This window comes from Dendrobates tinctorius, unplaced genomic scaffold (genome assembly GCF_039654945.1).
Source record: "Dendrobates tinctorius isolate UK_male_01 unplaced genomic scaffold, ASM3965494v1 ptg000159l, whole genome shotgun sequence".
Lineage (NCBI taxonomy): Eukaryota > Metazoa > Chordata > Amphibia > Anura > Dendrobatidae > Dendrobates > Dendrobates tinctorius.
The window spans coordinates 14,534,177-14,558,999 of record NW_027361826.1 but is presented as its reverse complement, the minus strand read 5'-3'; the positions used below and the strand labels follow the sequence as shown (position 1 = coordinate 14,558,999).

At 45.4% G+C, this 24,823-nt stretch overlaps 2 protein-coding genes across 3 annotated transcripts in view; one reads left to right on the top strand and one right to left on the bottom strand.

The window, feature by feature from the left end:
* ATRIP (ATR interacting protein) overlaps window positions 1–24,823 on the bottom strand; it is a 148,517-nt gene that overhangs the window by 100,562 nt on the left and 23,132 nt on the right. The gene's annotated exons all lie outside the window — the stretch shown is intronic.
* LOC141052343 (leucine-rich repeat transmembrane protein FLRT3-like) overlaps window positions 1–24,823 on the top strand; it is a 56,879-nt gene that overhangs the window by 18,914 nt on the left and 13,142 nt on the right. The window contains exons 1-2 of one of the 2 annotated variants that reach the window (XM_073549571.1): window positions 11,685–11,818; window positions 17,981–18,420. In XM_073549571.1, the coding sequence (XP_073405672.1) occupies window positions 17,991–18,420 (430 nt within the window). In that variant the 5' untranslated portion in view covers window positions 11,685–11,818; window positions 17,981–17,990. Of the gene's footprint in view, window positions 1–11,684; window positions 11,819–17,980; window positions 18,421–24,823 lie in introns of those variants that run through there. The other variant, XM_073549572.1, reaches the window with a different exon arrangement.

Genomic DNA, 24,823 nt, shown 5'->3' with positions numbered 1-24,823 from the left:
CATGTGGGTAGAGGCAGTGGAGGAAGCTCTGCACAAAGAGGTAGCAGAGGCAGTGCCGCAGGACAAGGCAAGGCCAGTATGGCCCAAATGTGGAAAAGTTTTGTGGGACCGCCACAAACGGCTACACCATCACAGACAGCTCCAGTCAGCTGGAGGCAACGTTTCCGTCAGATGGTGACAGACTACTTGTCTTGCCCTGTTAGTGTACTCCCAGACGGCTCTTCCCCGTTCAAGTTTTGGGTCTCTAAGCTGGATACATGGCCAGAGCTTAGCCAGTATGCATTGGAGGTGCTGGCTTGCCCTGCTGCCAGTGTATTATCGGAACGTGTCTTTAGTGCTGCAGGTGGTGTGGTAACAGTCCGTCACACGCGACTATCCGCCGATAATGTTGACCGGCTTACTTTTGTGAAAATGAACAAGGCCTGGATCTCACCTGAATTTGCCAGTCCTCTTCCAGAATAAATAATTGCCTGGCAACAGGATCCAGGTCTCCTGTTGTGTTCATGTTTCTATGACCTGAACTTTATTTCCTGGGCTACAGCAACGCCCGTTGTTACTCAGAAGTGCTGTCCACACAGACAAAACACTCGCTCATGTGTAAGTGGGGTTTGGTAACATCAGCTGATCCCCTGCTGTGTGTATGGCAAAGTGTCCTGCTCCCTCCAAACTCAAAGTACCTCAGATTTACACCAGGCTCCAAATAGGCCTCGGCCTACTACCTGATTTTCCCTGGGCTCCGACACCGCCAGTTGGTGCTCAGAAGTGCTGTACGCACAGACAAAACACTCGCTCATGTGTAAGTGGGGTTTGGTAACGTCAGCTGATCCCCTGCTGTGTGCACGGCAAACTCTCCTGCTGCCTACAACTTCTGACTACCTCTGATTTAATATGTTCTCTGATTTGCCCTCTGTCTCCACTCTGTTTTAAGTATTTCCTCCGGCCTACAACACCGCCTGTTTCTGCTCTCAAGTGCCGTCTGCACAATCAACACTTGTTCCTGTGTTACCTGGGTCCTGTAACATCTGCTCATCTCCAGAGGTGAGTCCGGCAATGTCTCCTGCTTTGTCTACATTCCCACTACTTGTAGTGGAAAAGTGGACAGAGCAGGAGACATTGCCTGACTCACCTCTAGGGAGAAGCTGCTGTTACAGAACCCCAGTAACACAGGAACAAGTGTTGGTTGTGCAGACGGCATTTCAGAGCATCAACTGGCGTGGTTGGAAGCCAGAGGAAATACTCGAAACAGAGTGAAGACAGAGGCCTAATTGGAGTACGTTGACAGTTAGTAGTAGTGTAGAAACAATCTAAAACTGCCACCAAGTAGGCCTCAGCCTACTACCTGATTTTCCCTGGGCTCCGACACCGCCAGTTGGTGCTCAGAAGTGCTGTACGCACAGACAAAACACTCGCTCATGTGTAAGTGGGGTTTGGTAACGTCAGCTGATTCTCTGCTGTGTGTATGGCAAAGTGTCCTACTCCCTCCACAGTAAAACAACCTTAGATTTACACCTGGCTCCAAGTTGGCCTCGGCCTACTACCTGCTTTTCCCTGGGTTCCAACACCGCCAGTTGGTGCTCGGAAGTGCTGTCCACACAGAAAAAACACTTGTTCATGTGTAAGTGGGGTTCGGTAACGTCAGCTGATCCCCTGCTGTGTGTACGGCAAACTCTCCTGCTGCCTCCAAATTCAAACAACGTCTTATCTTAAACTGCCTCCAAGTAGGCCTCAGCCTACAAAATGACTATCCCTGGGCTCCAACATCATCAGTTGTTGCTCGGAAGTGCTGTCCACACAGAAAAACACACTCGTTCATGTGAAAGTGGGGGTCAGTAACGTCAGCTGATCCCCTGCTGTGTGTATGGCAAAGTGTCCTGCTCCCTCCAAAGTCAAAATACCTCCGATTTACACCTGGCTCCTAGTAGGCCTCAGCCTACACCATGATTATCCCTGGGCTCCAACAACGCCAGTTGGTGCTCGGAAGTGCTGTCCACACAGAAAAAAACACTCGTTCATGTGAAAGTGGGGGTCAGTAACGTCAGCTGATCCCCTGCTGTGTGGAGGGCAAACTGCTGCTGCCTCCAAATTGTAACTACTTCTGATTTAAACATTCTCTGATTTGGCCTCTGTCTCCACTCTGTCTCTAGTATTTCCCCTGACCTCCAACACCGCTAGTTCCTGCTCACAGTTGCCATCCACGCATTCCACACTTGTTCCTGTGTTCCTGGTGTTCTGTTACGTGAGCTGATCCCCCAATGTGTGTCCGGCACTGTCTCCTGCGCTGTCCACCTTCCCACTACAAGTGGTGGGAATGTGGACAGAGCAGGAGACATTGCCAGACACACATCAGGGGATCTGCTGACATTACAGAACCCCAGTAACACAGGAACACGTGTGGATTGGGCAGACGGCTACTGTACGCATAAACTGGCGGTGTTGGTGGTCAGGTGAAATCCTGGAAACACTGGAGACAGATGCCTAATTGGAGCATGCTGACAGTCTGTTGTAGCCTACAAACGATATAAAAATGCCACCAAGTAGGCTTCGGCCTACACCATGATTGTCCCTGGGCTCCAACACCGCCAATTGGTGCTCGGAAGTGCTGTCCACACAGAAAAATACACTCGCTCATGTGAAAGTGGGGTTCGGTAACGTCAGCTGATCCCCTGCTGTGTGTATGGCAAAGTGTCCTGCTCCCTCCAAAGTCAAAATACCTCCGATTTACACCTGGCTCCTAGTAGGCCTCAGCCTACACCATGATTGTCCCTGGGCTCCAACAACGCCAGTTGGTGCTCGGAAGTGCTGTCCACACAGAAAAAACCACTCGTTCATGTGAAAGTGGGGGTCAGTAACGTCAGCTGATCCCCTGCTGTGTGGAGAGCAAACTGCTGCTGCCTTCAAATTGTAACTACTTCTGATTTAAACATTCTCTGATTTGGCCTCTGTCTCCACTCTGTCTCTAGTATTTCCCCTGACCTCCAACACCGCCAGTTCCTGCTCACAGTTGCCGTCCACGCATTCCACACTTGTTCCTGTGTTCCTGGTGTTCTGTTATGTGAGCTGATCCCCCAATGTGTGTCCGGCACTGTCTCCTGCGCTGTCCACCTTCCCACTACAAGTGGTGGGAATGTGGACAGAGCAGGAGACATTGCCAGACACATCAGGGGATCTGCTGACATTACAGAACCCCAGTAACACAGGAACACGTGTGGATTGGGCAGACGGCTATTGTACGCATAAACTGGCGGTGTTGGTGGTCAGGTGAAATCCTGGAAACAGAGTGGAGACAGATGCCTAATTGGAGCACGTTGACAGTCTGTTGTAGTCTACAACCTATATAATACTGCCACCAAGTAGGCCTCGGCCTACACCATGATTGTCCCTGGGCTCCAACATCACCAGTTGCTGCTCAGAAGTTTCATTGGCACGGGTACTCCCTCCTGCCCAGCCTGGTTTCTAGCACGCCAGCTGTTTCCGGGTAGTGTCAAGGTCACTTTGCCACCAATCCGTTGTCCTGTCCTCTTGTGGCCGGGTTAGCCGACTCTACGGTGCCTGCAGTTTAGGTGATTCCTATGTGGACTGCGGGATCTGGCACTGAAGGCTGGATCCGTAGTGCGAATGGGACATGGACCCCCTGTAGGACTGTGGGTTTCGGTAACTGCGGCCGGCTTGCGGCCTGGCTACTTTGCTTTGGATGGGTACCTTCTGCTACCCATCCGGGTGCCAGCACTGTCAGCTGGTTCTCGGCAGAGCCTTTGGCCTAGGTGCCTCCATCTTGGTATCCGAGGTCCAGCAATGTCAGCTGGTCCTTGGTAGTGCTTTTTAGCACAGGTACCTTCTGCTTAGTAACCGTGGTCCAGCACCGTCAGTTGGTCCTCGGTAGTGCCATTGGCTCTTGTTCCTTCTGCTACCCATCTGGGTTCCAGCACTGTCAGCTGGTTCTCGCCAGAGCCTTTGGCCTAGGTGCCTCCATCTCGGTATCCGAGGTCCAGCAACGTAAGCTGGTCCTTGGTAGTGGTTTCTAGCACAGGTACCTCCTGCGTAGTAACCGGGGTCCAGCACCGTCAGCTGTTCCTCAGTAGTGCTATTGGCTCTTGTTCCTTCTGCTGCCACTAAGGGTTCCAGTACTGTCAGCTGGTTCTCGCCAGTTTCTCAGCCTTCTTGTACCTTCTGCTACATTGCCAAGATCAAGCTTTTTGAAATTGTCTTTGGTAATCCTTATTGATCTCCATGACGACGACCCTGATGACGACGACCCTGAAGGCCACACCAAAGAAGACCAGAAATATGACCCTAAATAATATGACCAAGAGGACAAAGAACATGAAGACAACCACCAAGATACAGAACAAAAGACAGAAGAAGAAGCAGAAGAAGCAAAAGCATAAGAACAGAAAGTAGAAGAACATTAACCCCTTCACCCCCAAGGGTGGTTTGCACGTTCATGACCGGGCCAATTTTTACAATTCTGACCACTGTACCTTTATGAGGTCATAACTCTGGAACGCTTATATGGATCCCGGTGATTATGACATTGTTCTCTCGTGACATATTGTACTTCATGTTAGTGGTAAAATTTCATTCAAATAACTTGCGTTTATTTGTGAGAAAAATGGAAATTTGGTGAAAATTTTGAAAATTTCGCAATTTTCCAACTTTGAATTTTTATGCCCTTAAATCACAGAGATACGGCACACAAAAAACTTGATAACTAACATTTCCCACATGTTTACTTTACATCAGCACAATTTTGGAACCAAAATTTTTTTTTGTTAGGAAGTTATAAGGGTTAAAAGTTGACCAGCGAATTCTCATTTTTACAACACCATTTTATTTTTAGGACCACATCACATTTGAAGCCACTTTGAGGGGTCTATATGATAGAAAATACCCAAAAGTGACACCATTCTAAAAACTGCACCCCTTAAGGTGCTCAAAACCACATTCAAGAAGTTTATTAACCCTTTAGGTGCGTCACAGGAATTTTTTTGAATATTTAAAAAAAAATGAACATCTAACTTTTTTCATAAAAAAAAATACTTCAGGTTAAATTTTTTTTATTTTACCAAGGGTAACAGGAGAAATTGGACTGCAAAAGTTATTGTGCAATTTGTCCTGAGTACGCTGATACCTGATATGTGGGGGGGGAACGACTGTTTCGGCGCATGGCAGAGCTCAGAATGGAAGGAGCGCCGTTTGACTTTTTCAATGCAAAATTGGCTGGAATTCAGATTGGACGCCATGTCACGTTTGGAGAGTCCCTGATGTACCTAATCAGTGGAAACCCCCTACAAGTGACCCCATTTTGGAAACTAGACCCCCCCAGGGAACTTATCTAGATATGTGGTGAGAACTTTGAACCCACAAGGGCTTTACAGAAGTTTATAATGTACAGCGGTACAATTAAAAAATCATATTTTTTCCACAAAAATGATCTTTTCACCCCAATTTTTATTTTCCCAAGGGTAACAGGACCCTAAAAGTTATTGTGCAATTTGTCCTGAGTACGCTGATACCCCACATGTGGGGGTAAACCACTATTTGGGCGCATGGCAGAGCTCGGAAGGGAAGCAGCGCCATTTGACGTTTTTGGCTGGAATTGAGATCGGACACCATGTCGCGTTTGGAAAACTCCTGATGTACCAAAACAGTGGAAACCCCCCACAAATGACACCATTTTGGAAACTAGACCCCCTAAGGAACTTATTTAGATGTGTGGTGAGAACTTTGAACCCCCATGGGCTTCACAGAAGTTTATAACATAAAGCCGTACAATTAAAAAATCATACTTTTTCCACAAAAATGATCTTTTCACCCTCAATTCTTATTTTTCCAAGGGTAACAGGACCCTAAAAGTTATTGTGCAATTTGTCCTGAGTACGCTGATACCCCACATGTGGGGGTAAACCACTATTTGGGCGCATGGCAGAGCTCGGAAGGGAAGCAGCGCCATTTGACGTTTTTGGCTGGAATTGAGATCGGACACCATGTCGCGATTGGAAAACCCCTGATGTACCTAAACAGTGGAACCCCCCACAAATGACACCATTTTGAAAACTAGACCCCCCAAGGAACTTATCTAGATGTGTGGTGAGCACTTTGAACCCCCCAGTGCTTCACAGAAGTTTTTATAACGCCCGAGCGTGAAAATAAAAAATTTGTATTTTTTCCACAAACATGATATTTTAGTCACCATTTTTTTATTTTCCCAAGGGTACCAGGAGAAATTGGACCCCAAAAGTTGTTGTCCAATTTGTCCTGAGTATGCTGACACCCCATATGTGGGAGAAAACTACTGTATGGGCACACGTCGGGGCTCGGAAGGGAAGTAGTGACGTTTTGGAATGCAGACTTTGATGGAATGGTCTGCGGGTGTCATGTTGCCTTTGGAGAGCCCCTAATGTACCTAAACAGTGGAAACCTCCCACAAATGACCCCATTTTGAAAACTAGACCCCCCTAAGGAACTTATCTAGATGTGAGGTGAGCACTTTGAACCCCCAAGGGCTTCACAGAAGTTTATAATGCCAGGGCATGAAAATAAAAAAATCGTATTTTTTCCACAAACATGATCAATTAGTCCCCAATTTTTTTTATTTTCCCAAGGGTAACAGGAGAAATTGAACCCCAAAAGTTGTTGTCCAATTTGTCCTGAGTACGCTGACACCCCATATGTGGGATAAAACTACTGTATGGACACACGTCAGGGCTCGGAAGGGAAGTAGTGACGTTTTGGAATGCAGACTCTGATGGAATGGTCTGCGGGTGTCATGTTGCCTTTGGAGAGCCCCTAATGTATCTAAACAGTGGAAACCTCCCACAAATGACCCCATTTTGAAAACTAGACCCCCTAAGGAACTTATCTAGATGTAAGGTGAGCACTTTGAACCCCCAAGGGCTTCACAGAAGTTTATAATGCCCGGGCATGAAAATAAAAAAATCGTATTTTTTCCACAAACATGATCAATTAGTCCCCAATTTTTTTATTTTCCCAAGGGTAACAGGAGAAATTGAACCCCAAAAGTTGTTGTCCAATTTGTCCTGAGTAGGCTGATACCCTACATGTGGGGGTAAAACACTGTTTGGGCGCATGGCAGAGCTTGGAAGGGAAGGACCACCATTTGACTTTTTCAACTCAGAATTGGCTGGAATTGAGATCAGACGCCATGTTGCATTTGGAGAGCCCCTAATGTATCTAAACAGTGGAAACCTCCCACAAATGAACCCATTTTGAAAACTAGACCCCCTAAGGAACTTATCTAGATGTAAGGTGAGCACATTGAACCCCCAAGGGCTTCACAGAAGTTTATAACACTCAGACGTGAAAATAAAAAAATCATTTTTTTCCACAAAAATGATATTTTTGCCCCCAATTTTGTATTTTCCTAAGGGTAACAGGAGAAATTGGACCCCAAAAACTTTTTCAACTCAGAATTGGCTGGAATTGAGATCAGACGCCATGTTGCATTTGGAGAGCCCCTGATGTGCCCAAACAGTGGAAACCCCCAATTCTAACTCCAACCCGAACCCCAACACACCCCTAACCCTAATCTCAGTCCTAACCCTAACCCTAGCCCCTAACCCTAGCCCTAACCCTAGCCCTAACCCTAGCCCTAATGGAAAAATGGAAATAAATACATTTTTTTTATTTTATTATTTTTCCCTAACTAAGGGGGTGATAACGGGGGGTTTGATTTACTATTTATGGCGGTTTTTATGTTTGCCAGCTGCCGCACGCTAAAAGACGCTTTTTATTGTAAAAATAGTTTTTGCATCACCACATATTGAGAGCTATAATTTTTCCGTATTTTAACACACCGAGTCATGTGAGGTCTTATTTTTTGCGGGACGAGTTGACGTTTTTATTGGTACCATTTTCGGGCACGTGACATTTTTTGATCGCTTTTTATTCCGATTTTTGGGACGCAGAATGAACAAAAACCAGCGTTTCATGAATTTCTTTTGGGAGAGTGCGTTTACACCGTTCCGCGTGCGGTAAAATTGATAAAGCGGTTTTATTCTTCGGGTCAGTACGGTTACAGCGATACCTCATTTAGGTCTTTTTTTATGTTTTGTCGGTTTTATGCAATGAAAACTATTTTATATAAAAAATAATTATTTTTGCATCGCTTTATTCTGCGAGCTTTAACTTTTTTATTTTTTCGCTGATGATGCTGTATGGCAGCTCGTTTTTTGCGGGACAAGATGACGTTTTCAGCGGTACCATGGATATTTATATGCGTCTTTTTGATTGCGCGTTATTACACTTTTTGTTTGGCGGTATGATAATAAATCATTATTTTTTGCTTCGTTTTTTATTTTTATTTTTTAAGGGGTTCGCTAAAGGGGTTAACTAATGGAACAGTTTTATAGGGCGTGTCGTTACGGACGCGGCGATACCTAATATGTGTACTTTTATTGTTTTGTTTTTTTTATTTCCAAAAAATGGATTTATTGGGGGAATATTTTTTTTTTTTCTAATTTATTTGGCGATCTTTTTTTAATTATTTTAACACTTTTTTTATTTTTTTTTAACTTTATTAAATAGTCCCAGGTGGGACATCACTGTCCTGTGACAGATCGCTGATCTGTCACATCACAGATCACTGTGACAGATCGCTGATCTGTCACATCACAGATCACTGTGACAGATCAGCGATCTGTCACAGGCAGTGCAGAAGGCTTCCTCATGCCTGCGCTTTGCAGGCACTGAGGAAGCCAGCTTCCTGCAGGCCCCTGAAGGCCCCCGTCGCCATCTTGGATTCGGGGGCCTGCAGGAAAGGAGCCCCCCGCAGCAGCGCTGCACATTGCGCTACCGTGGGGGGCTCAGGGAAGCACGGAGGGAGCCCCCTCCCTGCCGATGCTTCCCTTTAACCCCAGGTACACCGCGATCATGTTTGATCGTGGTATGCAAGGGGTTAACGTGTCGGGGGCGGTCCGTGACCGCCCCTGACACATTGTGCCGGGTGTCAGCTGTGATAATCAGCTGACACCCGGCCGCGATCAGCGGCGCTCACCACGTGGGCGACGCTGATCGCAGTAGACGTATTATCCCGTCCATGGGCATAGGGGCCCAGGTCCCATGGACGGGATAGTACGTCGGATGGCAGGAAGGGGTTAAGCATAAGACTAAAAATCAGCATAGAAGATATCAAAATTATAAGCAGAAGAAAACTAAGCAGTAAATGGGGGTGAGTCCGTTCCTCCTCGTGGTGCCCCTGGAAAATGCCTGCTACTGCAGGCCAAACTGAACGCAGACAAATCCTGTTGTAAATCTTTTGTGACAGGCAGAACGAAAGGTGTAGTCTTATAACTTTTATAGATAAGTACTACAGGAATGCCTGTCACCATAAGAAAATGAAGAAAAAGAAGAATAGGAAGAAGATGAAGAAATAGCATATGAAAATTAATAATAGCTGAATAAGAAGAATATGAAGAATGGAAAAAAAAAATAATGGGAAGAAGGTGAAGAAGAAGAAGATGAATAAGGTGAAGAAAAAGTTGATGAAAAAAATGCTGCTACTGCTGCAGATCATGAAGGAGAAAGTGTGGGAGAAGTATAAAAGAAGGTGAAGAGCATGGAAGTTGTGAAACATACATATCTGACAAAATATAAAAAAGTTAACATAGTCAATATATTTTTAACTGCGAACGTCTTGAAAAAAAAAATTGGAATTAATGCTATGCCATGTGATTTGAATAAACCACTATGCCTTTAATGTCTCCTTCACCTCCCACAATACATTCTACATGATTCTTATTTGTTTTCAATTAAGTAGAATTAGCCAACAAGGAAATAAAGGGCTTTTTTTAATTCCGATACCGGAAGTCCCATTGACTTGAATGGGTTTCAGTGAGGGCCAACAGATTCAGAGAGTTGTTCAGAAAGTAATTGTGCAGGAAAGGAAGCTTGTTACATACAGACCATGGATTCCAGAGGGCACATTGGCTTTTTCATTCCCTACTTAATATTCGACCTGACTGGCAAGTAATATTTTACACTAAGATTGAATAGCCTACAGCTTCTAGATGAGGGGAGACCAATTAGTGGCAGTCAAATAGAACCACGTGGGAAAGGCAAGCGAGAACCTGACACCTGAGAAGACAGTTATATCAATCCATCAGAAGAGTGCCCGCTGCCTGAAGGAGTTGAGGGGTGAAAGGCTAAGGAAGCAGAGTTGTGTCCCAGGAAAGTTGCTCTGTGAGAAGTGAGTACCTTCAGGGGTGAAGGCCTGGGGTGAAAATATGGATGTGATTGTGAAAGGGATAAAAAAGAAAACCATCCTGAGAGTGGTCATAATTATGAAGAGGTCCAGTACTAAAATAAGTCCCGACAATGAAAGCCTTGGGGCCTGTGTTTAAAGACTGTAAGTAAGTTGCAGCCGAAGCGCTTAAAGAGATTGTTCTTCATGATGCAAAGCAAATTTGCCCATGTTAAAAGTGAAGTTGCGGTGTCTGTGCTTCCATGCCACTGCTGAGATCACCAATAATAGAGCTGAATTGCTGTCTTTCTTAAAGGGGTGCCACACTCCATCCAGTGGGTACCTTATAAATTGGGTTTTTGATCAAATTGTTTCTAATATTACGTGGTGTGGCTGCGATAAGAAAATTGTGAACCAAACTTGGTGCAGGACCTTTGTACGTGATGAAAACTTCGGAGGATCCCAGTAGAATATGTTGCTGGATTTTCAGGTTTGTGTTTTAATGAGGATCCTCTGACACATTAATACATATAATGGAGTTGCACTTTGAAGGGGTCCTACTCAGTCATTCAATTAAAACCAATTAATGGAACTTGGCACGAAACCATGTTGAATGCAATTTATAATTGTAAGGGTATGTTTCCACGGGGCATATTCCTTCAGGATTTGCTGCGGATTGGATGCTGCGTACAGCTGCAGCATCCAATCCGCAGCGTCCAGATGTTACAGCATAGTGGAGGGGATTTTATGAAATCCCGTTTCCACTATGCGTACAAACACGTAGGTGGCAGACCTGCGTAACTGGGCATGCGGCGCGTCTTTCTAGACCGCAGCATGTCTATTTATCTTGCAGAGATGCTCTGTCTCCGCAAGATAAATAACCCAGTCTATGAATAACATGCGGTGATTCCACATATGTTCAATGAACACATGTGGAATCACTGTGCGTACAAAAGGGGGTAGCGCCTTGGGCGGTGCCGGGTTTCCGCTGCGTCCAAAGCGCTGCATATCCGGACCGTGGACGCATACCTTAAGAGGCAATTTCAAGTCATACATGGTGGTATTTGGCTCTGAGATGGGGGTATTTGGGTGCTTCACAGAGGTATTTCTTTGCTACTCTCCAGGGGATGAACATTGATGTTTGTTTGGCAGTTCTGGGTGGTAAATGTGGGGAGGTAATATTAGTGGTAGGTGATGTGTGCAGTATTTAGGTCCGTATTCATCTGGACTTTATCAGAACTGTATCTAGGTTTAATTTGCGACACTAAGCCTATATCGAAATACATCATCTAAATAACGTGTTTATTCCCATCATCCCACTATTTCCCCCCACTGACACGAAGGGTTGATCATTACTACAAAAAAAATGACAGGACAAATTCTCACAATCAGCAAAACGGAAAAATAGGTTTCCTAAACGTTTTCCGTCACTTTCACTCATTAAACAAAAGTCCTGACAATGGCAGGAAAGCATGTGAACCCTCCATATCCTTTTTACTTCCTCACGTGAATGCTTTAGTAAAACAAAGTTGTTCAATCGTCCTTATGTGAGAAAGAAGAGAATAGAATCCACATCCAACAAGCTGCGGAGCTCCCTGGGAGATATTCTGCGCAGTACTGGTAAGAAGCCTCAAAATATGATAGTATAATATGTTCATGCATGTGAAGAAGCCTGGGCGTATTAGGATTTGGCATTGTAGGGCATTAGACACATTAAACAGCACAGACACAGGCTGCTGAAAGCAGGAGGCTTCCATTTCTCTGTGTGCCTGCAGTATTTTGTACCATTAGGGCTCATGTACACATACATTATGGCTTCATACAAGTACCAAATATTACAGTGCTTTCATATGTGGCTAATTGCATTATCTAGAGTCTTTCATACCTCTTTGTGTTTTTATTAGGTTTATGTAGAGGTAAATTTACCCCTGTATGAAAAAAAGTTTGTTATACTTTACAGCAGCGGTCTCAAACTCGGCTGGGTTACGGTATATGGTCCATATATAGAAATTTTGGGGGCCGCATTCTTTGCAGGACAAAGTGACATTTTTAGTGAAAGCTTTTATTTTTTTACGTACACCTTTTGATCATTTTCTTGAACATTTTTGCTGAGTTTATATTATTTTTTTAAATGGCATTCATCGTTATGGTACAGTTTTATAGCTTGGAACATGGATGTGGCGATGACGAACATGCACTTTTTTTTTTTGTTTACTTTAGTTCATACGTAAAACAGCATTTTTAGTGGCAAAATAATTTTTCATGCATTATTTTGAATTTTATTTTTTAAAATTGAATTTCCCTCAATTGGCCACATACAGTAATATTATCTTACAGTTAGCACCATACAGTAATTCTGGCAAACATCTTGTAGTAATGTGCCCCTTTTTGGTCCCCATCTTGTAGTAATGCCTCGTCCTGGACCCTTGTAGTAATCTTCCCATCTTGGTCTCCATATTCTAGTAATGCCTCATACTGGTCCCATTATTGTAGTAATGTCCCATCCTGCTCCCCATCTTGTAGTAATGAGCCCCATCCTACTACTCATCTTGTAGTAATACCTCATCCTGGACCCTCATTGTTGTTATCTCCCCATTCTGGTACCCATATTGTAGTAATGTTCCCATCTTGTAGTAATGCCTCATACTGGTCCCATTCTTGTAGTAATGTCCCATCCTGCTCCCCATCTTGTAGTAATGTGCCCCAACCTAGTTCTCATCTTGTAGTAATGCCCCATCTGGGTCCCCTTCTTGTAATAATGTGCCCATCCTCATTTGCATCTTGTAGTAATGCCCCATCCTGGTCCCCATCTCATAGTAAAGATTCTTCTCACCTGATCTCCATTCCTTCAATGTCCTTTCTGCACATGCAGCCCTCAGGGAAATGTATTACTGCGCAGAGACCAGCTTGCTGCACAGCATTACTGAGGCCAGCAGCTGACATCGGTATGCCGACGCATGGCTTTAATATCATAAGCCACCGCGCCGGCACACGGATGTCAGCTGCTGGCCAACAGCTGGCATTGATATTGCTGTGCAGAGAGTTTGTCTCTGAGTGGCAATACATTTCATATGAATGTGGGTCCAAGAATGCACATTCAACCCAAATAAAGCATTGAGGTCAGTGAACCCTGGACTGGGCCATGATCATTAAGGGCCTGCGGGACACATCAAGCAACCTAAGCAGCCGCATGCAACCTGAGGCCCACGTGTTTGAGACCCCTGCTTTACAGGATGTCAATAGAAGTTGATCCATGTATATAGCTCTGTACTGGAAGGATTGCTTAAAAAAAACAACAAACTTTATATGTATACATATATATGTGTAAATGCTTCTGAACTGAAATTTAGAAGATAGCAATATACTAATCATATCGCAGTTATTTTTTGGATTCTAGAAAGTGCTGAGAAAATGCTGAAGAAAACGTATCAATCATTAAATGAGAGGTCTCCAATATTAAGGATGTAAAAAATGTGACTATATGAGGGAGCATTAACCGAAGGGGACCCTGACATTCATCATTTTTAAAGGAGTTATCCAGGACTATTTTATGTTTTTACTATGGGCCTAAGAACTAACAGGCAGGTAGATCCTAACTACCCGACGCAGACTCAGAGCGGTCACATTCCACTCCTGCCGGCAATTCTACTGCTTCGCGTTAGCAGAGCAGCTCTTCCTCTTCAGAGCTGCTCTGTTGACATTCAGCAGAATCAGTATGACATCAACAGCTACTCGCCGTCAACAGATCAGAGTGGAAGAGAAGCAGCTGCTCTGTTTACGTGATGTCAGTGAAAACCACAGAATCACCATAAGGAGCGGTCTGTGACCGCTCTGTGCCGGCAGCGATTGGTGGCAGCCGGGCAGAAAAGTTTTTAGGCCAAGAGTAAAAAAAAATTAAATATTCCCAGATAAGCCCTTTAAGTCCTCAGCAGGTTTCACTCTTGTTTGCTGACCATTTTCAAGATTTCCACTGGTGGACTGCATCAGAAGAAATGGCAAGGAAATAAAACTAGAAGTACATTAACAGATTCCTTATAGAGTGATTCATAGATTGTAAGCGCTGTCAACAGGGTCTGCCCTTGTATAGTTTGAATTGTTACCGTAATTTATTTGTCATATTGTATTGTCTAATTTTGCTTTTGGACATGTACTCTGGAATATAAAGTACTGTGGATTATATTGGAATATTAATATTACTTCTATAGATAATAACAGGAATATGAGCATATAAAGATATATATGACAAAGGCATTTTTTTTTTTAAGTTTGGCGGAGATCCTGTTTTGAAATAAGTTAGGACTTACAGTTGCAATAAGAAATATTTCACCCCCATTGCAAATTAGATTTACAATTGTTCTGCTGTTTGCAATAAACCAATGAAATAAGAACAATTTAAATAGCTCAACACAACAAATATAAAAAGTGAACCCCCCAAAAAAACTAATTTAGCATATACCCTATAGTAAGTTTATAAGTAAAAAGTAATAGTACATGTAAAAAAGATAGCGTACCTCGTTACCGCTATATTGATCAAAAAGGCATAAAAGTCATCCCAGCGGTACAAGGTGTACACAGTCAGGACGATCCTAGTCTGTCTCTAGTATTAAAAAAAACTTTACCTTGTATCAGCCAACCTCAATGTGTATAAGTGCAGAGCAGGAGCGGGGCCCCGATTGTTCAGCCACATGTTCATGGGAAGCTATATAGATAATTGCCTAGCTCACAAAGGAGGGCCATGCCCCTGTTACTACAAAGTACAAGAAACTACAGCAAAACCAAAGAAATGATCCAGAACATAATATATAACAAGTGTTTTCTCCGCAAATTCAGCACGAAATGACACTTTAAGTCATTACTCCCTCATAATGCCGCACATTTTGCAAAATTGGGTGTTGTCTCAAATATTCATAGGCTCCATCAGGTGTGCTTGAGATAAAAGACATCAAATACCTGGACTGGCTTTGGGTTTGTTGACTGGGATGTTTGACTGCATGTTAGAAATATGGCTAGAGAGTAGTTCAAAAAGTAAAGAGAAGGGATCACTGTCTTGCACAAACAAGGAAAAGATATAAAGGCATTGAATGTTCCTATACATACAGATGTAAGCATCATACACAAGTTCAAAGTTACAGGAACACAGGCTACGCTCCCCGGACAATGCAGAAAGATGAACCTAGCACCGACTGCCACCAGTTTCCTTAGAAGGCAGGCGGTCAAGAACTCCAGAGTAACTGCAAAAGACCTGCAGCACAATCTGGTGACAACATGCACTGAGGTTTCCACAGTAAGCCACATACTAAACGTTGAAGGTCTCCATGTCCGGGCTCCAAGACGTTACCTCTATTGCCCCAAAAGCAAAAGAAAAGTTGTCTCACATATGCTCAAAATCATATAAATAAGTCACATAAAAGTTTTGGGATTCTGTTCTGTGGAACAGTAAAGCAAAATAACTTTTTTTTTCAGCTGAATGTCTGGAGTTGGAGGCTTAAAACGATCACCCTTCCTACAGTGAAATATGGTGGTAGATCAGTGATGCTTATAGTGAAGCATGGTAGTTGTTTGGTGATGCCTACAGTGAAACATGGTGGCTCATTGATGCTCTAGGAAAGCTTTCCTTCATCTGGCACTGGAAACCTTTAATGTTTAAATGGCAAAATGTATTCAATCAAGTGTCAGGAAATCCTAGGAGAAAATGGCATGCCTTCTATGAGAAAGCTGAAGGTTTGGCATCATTGGACCTTGCAACAGGACAAGGATCTCAAGCAAACCTTAAAGTCCACCAAGGAGTGGCTTCAAAAGACGTCGTGATGATTCTTGTCACGATCCATCGGTGGTTAATATCAGTTTTTCCCCGCTGGCAACCTGGTGTTACTGCTGTGCTGCTAGGTCAGCTGTTGTAGGTGGTGTCCACTCCCACCATCCTTTATAGAGTCACCTGATGCATCAGCTGACTGTTGGTTATACAGGCCCTTTCTAGAGACCAGCCTAGCAGAAGCAGCTCTCTGGTGCCTGCCACGTTTGGTGGTAACAGTCCTGTTGCTGTTGATATCTGCGGTATGGAGTTTTGCAGCGGTGCATATAAGCTAAGTCTGGTGTTTTTTCTCCTAGTCCCTTTTGGTGTTTGTAACTTTCCCCTGTGTGTTATGGATGAGTCACCGAAGGAGGAAAAAACAAAAATAATAGCTAAGTCCAGAAAACCAGAGAAGTTGGCAGCTATCGGATTGCAGACCCCTGAACCTATCCACAACAACTAGCAGTAGCCGTGGGGGGTTCCTACGGTGCCCTAGATCCCTTGATCACAGCCGGAGAACTAAATTAGCCTAAAGACAGAAAGGGGAAATCTAAACTGCCCCAGAGCAGACCCCAAAGCAATAGGCAGCCCCCAACATATAATGACGGTGAAGCAAGATGAAAAACACTAACACAGATAGAAAGATAGGTTGAGCAAACGATGGGGCCCAAGCTAACTAAATAGTACAGGATAGAAAAGCTGCTGTCTGCAATCCGCAAAAATCCTATCCAAAAATGCACCAACTGACTGATAGGAAAGACAGGCCCTGAAGACGCTAGGCTTCAAAAAGACTATATCAGCACTCAGGTATATTCTGAAGACAGAGCCAGAGATCAACAGATCAGAGACAAAAATGGAATTCAGCTCACCCTCGGCCGGGGATGGCTGAACTCCAAAAAACAAGGCAAACAAAACCAGAACTAAAGAGTACAAAAAGCAGAGCAAAACTTAGCTTTGAGAAGCAGAAATCAGACTGGTCTCCAAGAATCCAGCAGGAAAATCACCAGCAAGGCAGCAGGGCGTCGGCTGCCTTATATCCAGTCATCAGTTCCTGTGACCCAGTCATCATCTACCTGCTCAGCTGTTTGGTAATCAGCCTCACTACCTTCCTTCGCCAGAAGAGGGAGTTCATCAGACCTCACTGGTGAAGGGAAAAATGAACTCACCATACCTGTGTGTATTATCTGCAATGGCAAAGGCTAGTGCTCCTTGCCGGCCAGTGCATTAGCCAGGGCAGAGACAGGTGACACTAGGGAAGAGGTTCCTGACGGTGGCAGGGGGAAGGACCTGCATAGGGTGTTAAGAGAGTGCAGGGACAGGCTCAGGCTGAGCTTAGGTGGTGACCATCCCTCATTCCCTATTGCTAGGGCCCTCCTTTTGCCTTTTCCATCCCGTTGTGTGTGAGTTGCGCAGTCCGTTAACTGACCACCCGTTGGGGTCGAGTCACACCATGACAATTCTGGTGTGACAGTCACAATTGGCTGACATTGCACTATTCAGAAAATCTTTGGTGGAATTTGAAGAAGATGGTTGTAGCAAAGCTAAGAATATTAGTGACCTGAAGGCCATTGTCGAAGAGGAATGGGCTGAGATTCCTTAGGAACACTTCCAGGAGTTGATGTCTGGCTATACATCAGGTTTACAACAGGTCAGAATAGCCAAAAGGGCTCTACTAACTACTAAAAATGATTGGGCTGAATCATTTTGAGACTGCAGTAATCATTAAGAGTGGTATTTTGTGTTGAATTTGGAGAAACCACTTGTCAGTTGTGTTGAGCTATGTAAATTGATTTTTGTTTTATTGCAAACACCCGAATGTTGGTCAGCTTTGCTAAAAAAAAATAAATAAATTGCAGTGTGGGAATTTAATGATTTTAATTGCAACTGTAAAATATTAGTTCCAGTGAAGTAGAAGGTTGAAAAGATTTTAAAAAAAAGTTAAGTAATCAATCAATCGTCTTATTTAACGGATTTCTGTCTTGTCTGTACAGGTAATTCACTATGGATTGGTCAGCTCTGATGCTTCTAGGATTGTTTGCAAATACCTGGGTGTCAGCGGAACAATTTGCTCCCTGCCCTGAAAAGTGCACCTGTCTTACTGCTGAGCACCACATCAAATGCACTTACGGCAATCTCACAACTCTACCACCCGACGTATCCAACAGCACCATAGAGCTTCATATGGATTACAACAACTTAACGTTTCTTCAGCAGAGTTTTCACCAGGATCTGCCGGAGATGAGAGCCCTCTTTTTGAGAAACTGTAATATCCAAACCATCAAGCCAGATACATTCCAGAAAGTGACTGGCATACATCACCTGTATTTAGACACCAATGAGATACGGGAATTGGAGAATGGCACCTTTGAAGACCTGAGTAATTTGCTTTATTTGTATCTACAGAAGAATAAAATCAGCCATCTGCAACCAGGTACTGTAGACATATCCATCTAGCAAATATTGCATCCTATCCTTACCTATTTTTGTAGGCAGAGAGCAGCACGCAGCTCTGAGGGACATGACTGGTAGTGCAGCAGACGTACCGACCTTTCCTGAACGTTCTGATTCTGTACGAGGCCTTGTCACACCTGCGGCCTGTATGACGTTGTGCTCCCGATGTACCGTGTCACACTTTAGGAACCCACAGAAGGAACTGTACCTTCTCTCCAACGGACCCAAGACCAACGGACCTGGACAGTACATCTCGTTTCTACACAGCAGAGCCAGAGACTTTGATCACGGACTGTGACGCCGTAGGGAGCTGTTCCAACCACTCCCCAACAAGAACTCCAATCGATAAGTCATTACCTTCACTTTTCCCCCTTTTTGTTGTGTTCATTGTATAGTTTACTAGTTGCCTTAACACCTCCCTGCGTGGAGGTTTCCTCGAATATATATTCAGTATTTGCTGAAGTAAACTCTTGTTAACCCCTTCTCTGCCTCCTGCTGTTTCCTGCATCCGACGAACCTTAACATTCTGGCGTAGTCGGCAGGATGCAGTCCAGCAGCATGGAGTCGGCAGAACAGGCAGCCGGGCCCAGGACCAGTATCTCCTTGGGGGCCATGTTAAGCAGTTTGCCCAAATCCACGGGGTCCAACACCATGTTGTGGAGATAGACTGAGCGCATAAGAGGAATGTTGAGAATGCACCCGATGACTCCCGCATCACTTTTGCTGCCATAAGGAGTAAGGCTCACTTACGTGAACAAGAGCAGAGGGTGACGGTTCCGGTAGGGATGGTCCAGAGTGGGGAAGCAACAGTGAATGCTGTCACAGTACCCCCTTAGTTGAAGAAATGAGGAAAGAGCTGTTGAATATCCAAGGAGAATTGGCTCAGATGAAGGAAATGCTAAAACTGGTTCAAACGCCAGTAATGAGGCCAGAAGGTCCCATCGGCAGAGGTCTGTCACCTGCTTCAACTGCGGAGAGATAGGACACATAGCTCGGGAATTCCCATGGCGGGGCGGACCTCGCCAGTGCTGGCCGTTAAACTAGAGGGCTTCGAGCCTGGGGGACATCGCCCGAAGCCAGAATGGAAAGGAAGGAGTAGTGAGAGTCCCACAAACCTAGTGTCCACGTGCCCGCTAGTCTGGGCTGAATTTGACGGGGGAGCAGTGTGTTGTCTGGAGGATACGGGGTATCAGGTGACCACGATGCCCAAAGCCTATTTCCATCGACATTTCACGGAGACTCTGTGGCCCGAGTGGGGCCTGGTAGTATTATTATTATTATTATTATTTATTTATATAGCACCATTGATTCCTTGGTGCTGTACATGAGAAGGGGTAACATACAAAGTTGACGGCGGCAAACCACCTGCCCATCCAGGTCACAGGCGTGGTGTGGATGCAGGTTTCTCTGTGTGGCCAAGACCTCGGACGGAAGGGCATAGTGTTGACCCAGGGCAAAGCCGGAATCAGTCATACCGTCACCCTGGGGATGAACGTTCTGAAGGAATTTGGGAAATTGCTTCTGGATGAGCCCGCTCACTTATCCCTGAAACAGTGGAGCACCAATACCCCCCAGCGGCAAGTATTTCAACGACTTCTTCGTGCCGCTCAAGCTCACGAGTCATCTAGCCATGGAGAAACGTTAGGGAAGGTGACCGTGCCGAACTCCGCTAAACCCACTCTATCCCCGGGGCAAACCATGCCTGCTCGAGCCCACGCCCCGCTAGAGGGGTGGAGGTACAGATAGAACCCCCTTTAACTGAACCACTGCCAGCCGGACTATTGGTGGCACGAACTCTGGCCGTTGTGCAAGATGGAATCGTGCTTGCACACTGCATTAACTTGACTGATCAAGAAGTAGTATTGTCACCAAGGAGAGAAGTAGCACGGATAGTGGGGATGCCTGAGGAGATCGTTCTGCCCCAAGTTGTACAGTTGTCAGTTAAAAAGGAAGACCCTTGGGGCGGGGCCTAGCTCTTGATGTGAGAAGTCGGGTGGCTGTGCTTCTCTGCCACCATTAGCCTCAATTATCCTGCACAGAGCCCGAACCAGCTAATTCCTTTACCAGGATCAGATGTCTGAAGGTCCCTGGAGTCAGGGGCGAGCTTCTGCCAGACTCAGAGAGACAGACATGGGCCGCAAAAGGCAGAAAGATGCCGGAGCCTGCAGCAGTGCCTCAGTCCAAGATGGTGCTGAGAGAGAGGAGGAGGCAGGAAGAAGAAACACAGCCTATGCACAGAGGCTGGAAGTCTCAGCCCGGCTGAACAGGTATGTGAGGGGCATAGAGACAGATGAAGAAGGAAATGGAGGGAGTGAGAAGCACAGAGATGAGGAGGAAGACAATGAGGAGATGCCTGTGCTGAATGCAGAGCTGGAGCAGGAGGAAGAGGGGGATGGTGACACTGTGCAGTTAGCTGAAAGTGCAGATGTAGCAGAGCCCACCCTGTGGGATGTATTCCAAGCTGTCTTATACTGCAAGACTGCCTTAACTGCTCTAACAAAGTAGGTGAATTGCCTGAAAGAAGAAATGGGAGGCATAAAAACATCTATGCAGAAAGTTACAGCCAGATTAACTGAAGTGGAGGACAGAGTTGGTGTAACAGAAGATCACTTAACCTCAGTGCAAAAGACACAACAACAGCACACTCAGAGGATCACGGTAGTAGCCAATAAAAATGATGACCCGAAAAACCGGTCACGTAGGAACAATTTGCGCATTGTGGGCATCCCTGAGAGAGCTGAGGGTGCTGACCCCACAACCTTTATTGAAACCTGGCTGCTGGACAAGTTTGGTGCTGATAACTTGTCAAGAGTGTTTGCGGTGGAGCGTGCCCATCGCGTACCCATGAGACCCCCAGTGCCGGGAGATGGACCTCGCACGATGCTAGCCAGAATCCTGAATTGCAGAGACAGGGACACTATCTTACGAAAGGCTGGAAAGTTGACAGATCTTAACCTGGAGGGCAAACGAATCGAAATATACCCGGATTACTCAGCCGAGGTGCAAAAGTTGCGACTGTGGTATGGCGAAGTAAAGAAAAAGCTCCGCTCTTTGCATTTGAAATACTCTACAATTTATCCTGCTAAATTAAGAGTGGAAGCTTTTGGAAAGGTCATTTTTTTCCCGTCACCGGTTGAGGCTGCTTCGTGGTTGGAGCACAACCGGAGCAAATTGAGAGAAGATAATGGCAATATGACCATATGACCCTGCTAGACTGATCACCGGACAGGGTTGTGGCGCTGCTTTACTCTGCGAAATAGGAGCGCAGAGGAGGGGGAGAACTCCCCACTGGGATCTACGTATTATGGTTAATTGTTTGACTAATGGTTCGGGACTATGCATACTGTTGACAATATGGCGGAGAGGCTGCCAATGATGGAGGAGGACACGACGCATGTTGAAGTGCGGAATACTGAGACGTTGCTCAGGTTCTTTGAGCTCCCACTCTCACGTTGGGGAGAGAGTGACAACTGCAAAAGGGGAAGGGTGGGGAAGCGGAGAGGGATGGGGGGAGGTGGGTGGGGCGGATTTGTACGGAGATGGGGGTTTTCATGCTGTTTGACCGGGTATGATTGGGACCACAATGTAATGATGTTACTTGATGATGATGGATTGTTCTTTCTAATGCACAATGAGTAACCGTACTGTTCGGATGTTAAGTTGGAATGTACGTGGTATATCTGATAAGGTTAAGAGGGCGGCTGTTCTGAATCATATCAAATCCTGTGAACCTATGATCGCGTGCTTGCAGGAGACACATCTCACTAGAGACACTATGCACTGGTTGTCAAGAGCCTGGATGCTAAAGATATATCATTCTACTTATTCCTCGTACTCCAGGGGGGTGTCAGTCCTAATACACAAAAACACACATTATGAAGAGCTGGAAGTGCATGTACACAGTGAAGGGCAGTATGTATGGATTGCTTGCAGATTGTTCGGACACAAAATGATTTTAGTGGCTTTATATATCCCTCCACCTTACTCTAAAAAGAAACTACAAGCAGTACTGGAACTGACTGGCAGATGGAGGGAGACTCCGTTGTTGATTATGGGAGATGTTAACAACACTATGAATGATTATTGGGATAAAGTAAGACCGGCAGGTACGGAAGCTGGACAGGACAGGATGACTGCCTTTGGCAAGTATGTAGGGAAACTTGGGCTGGTAGATCTGTGGAGAGTACGAAATGAGGGTAAGAGGACTTTTTCATGTCATTCGGCAACACATGGAACACTGTCGAGGATAGACTTGGCTTTGGGGATACCGCAATGGACGGGATGGTGGGGGAGGTGGAATACCTACAGAGGACTCTCTCGGATCATGGTCCTATGGTGGTCACGCTTCTGGTGAGATCTGCTCAGGGTCAGAGGGGAAGTTGGCGTCTTCACCCGACGTGGCTTAAAGTGGTGGACATGGGTGGCATAACCAAAGAGCTAGAGCACTTCTTCCAAATGAACGAAGGGAGTACTGAGGCCACAATGGTATGGGATGCCATGAAGGCGTTTACGAGGGGACTTTTTATAAGTGAGATTGCGAGGTGTAAGACCAAAACTAAGTTGGCAGATCAACAAATAAAGGATGACCTGACAAGAGCGGAGGCAGACATGATTTTGGCGCCAACGAGTGAAGCTCACAATAGACTAAAATTGGCTCAGGAGGCAGTTGATAAACTGCACATGATGCAAGCTGAGAGGAAAAGGGCATTTCAGCAAGCCCAATTCTTTGAAGAAGGAGAGAGAGTAGGTCACTTGTTGGTGGTGATATCTGCGGCACAGAGGGAGTCTTCCAGGGTGTATAAACTGAGAGATCAAACAGGGGCGACTCTGACAGACACAAAGGACATACTGGAGGTCTTCAAGACATATTACATGGCACTGTACACTTCGAGAGCACGGGACACAGAGGGGGATGTGGTGAATTTTTTGGAAGGCATTTCACTACCTAAATTGTCTGAGGAAGATAGGTTGAGGTTGGAAGAACCTGTGAGTGTGGAGGAGGTGGAATGTGCAATACTGTCTATGCCCAATAACAAATCACCGGGAGCTGATGGTCTACCTGGGGAGGTGTACAGGGAGTTAGTGGAACTGCTGGCTCTGAAATTGAAATCTGTGTTTGATGAGGCTTTAGTGACAGGGGCACTGCCGAGATCAATGGAGGAAGCGGTGATAGTAGTTCTGCCGAAGGAGGGAAAAGATCCCATGGATGCGGAGTCGTACAGGCCCATTTCGTTGTTGACAACGGATGTCAAAATACTCGCTAAGATCCTGGCCACCCGGCTCACCGGGGTTGCGCATACCATTATACACGAGGACCAGTCGGGCTTTATGCCTAACCGCTCCACGGCTGTTAACTTAAGAAGATTATTTCTTAATATGCAACTGCCTGCTGATAATGGTGGCAGGAGAATAGTGATGTCATTGGACGCTAGGAAAGCATTTGATAGCGTGGAATGGCAATACTTATGGAAAATCATGGAACTGATGGGATTCGGCCCCGCGTTCATGGCCTGGGTGAAGTTATTGTACTCATCCCCAAAGGCGGTAGTTAAGGTGAATGGAAAACAGTCCGGGATGTTTGACTTGCATAGGGGCACAAGGCAGGGGTGTCCGCTGTCCCCGCTATTGTTCGCGGTGGCAGTGGAGCCCCTGGCGGCCAAGATCAGAGCTGAGAGGGGAGTGGTCGGATTTAAATTTGGGAAGCTGGAAGAAAAAATATCATTGTATGCCGACGACATCCTGTTGTTTTTGGAAAGTGCAGGAGAGACACTGGGGTGCGCGATGGATGTAATTAAACAATTTGGGAGCATTTCGGGACTGGAGATAAATTGGCACAAGTCTTATGTCATGGCTGTGGATAGAGCAATAGAAGCGGAGGAGATAGATGAGAGGGGGAAACAACTCCAGCTAGTTTCACAGTTTAAATACCTAGGGATATGGGTAGCTCTTCCACTGTCCCGATTCACGGGTCTGAATTTGGTTCCTCTGCTAGAGAAATTTAAAGGGAAAATAGGTGCATGGTGCAAATTGGCTTTAACGGTAACGGGTAGAACTAACCTGATTAAGATGGTCCTTATGCCACAACTAATGTACGTTTTGCACAATTCGCCGATATGGCTACCAAAAAAACGGTTTCGGGGCATTGATTCTATCTTCAGATCCTTGATATGGGGCAAGAAGCAGGCACGGATTAAATTTGGAACTCTGCAAAAAGGAAAGGAAGAGGGAGGACTGGCCGCACCAAATCCATGGGTCTATTTCTTGGCAGTACAGGGCCAGCATGTCAGGGGATGGAGAGAGCTCGATTGTGGAGGAGCAGCTCACCGGGTGCTGGTACATGTGACGGGGAGACGCCCACTTATCCAGGGTCTAGAGGATGGTAC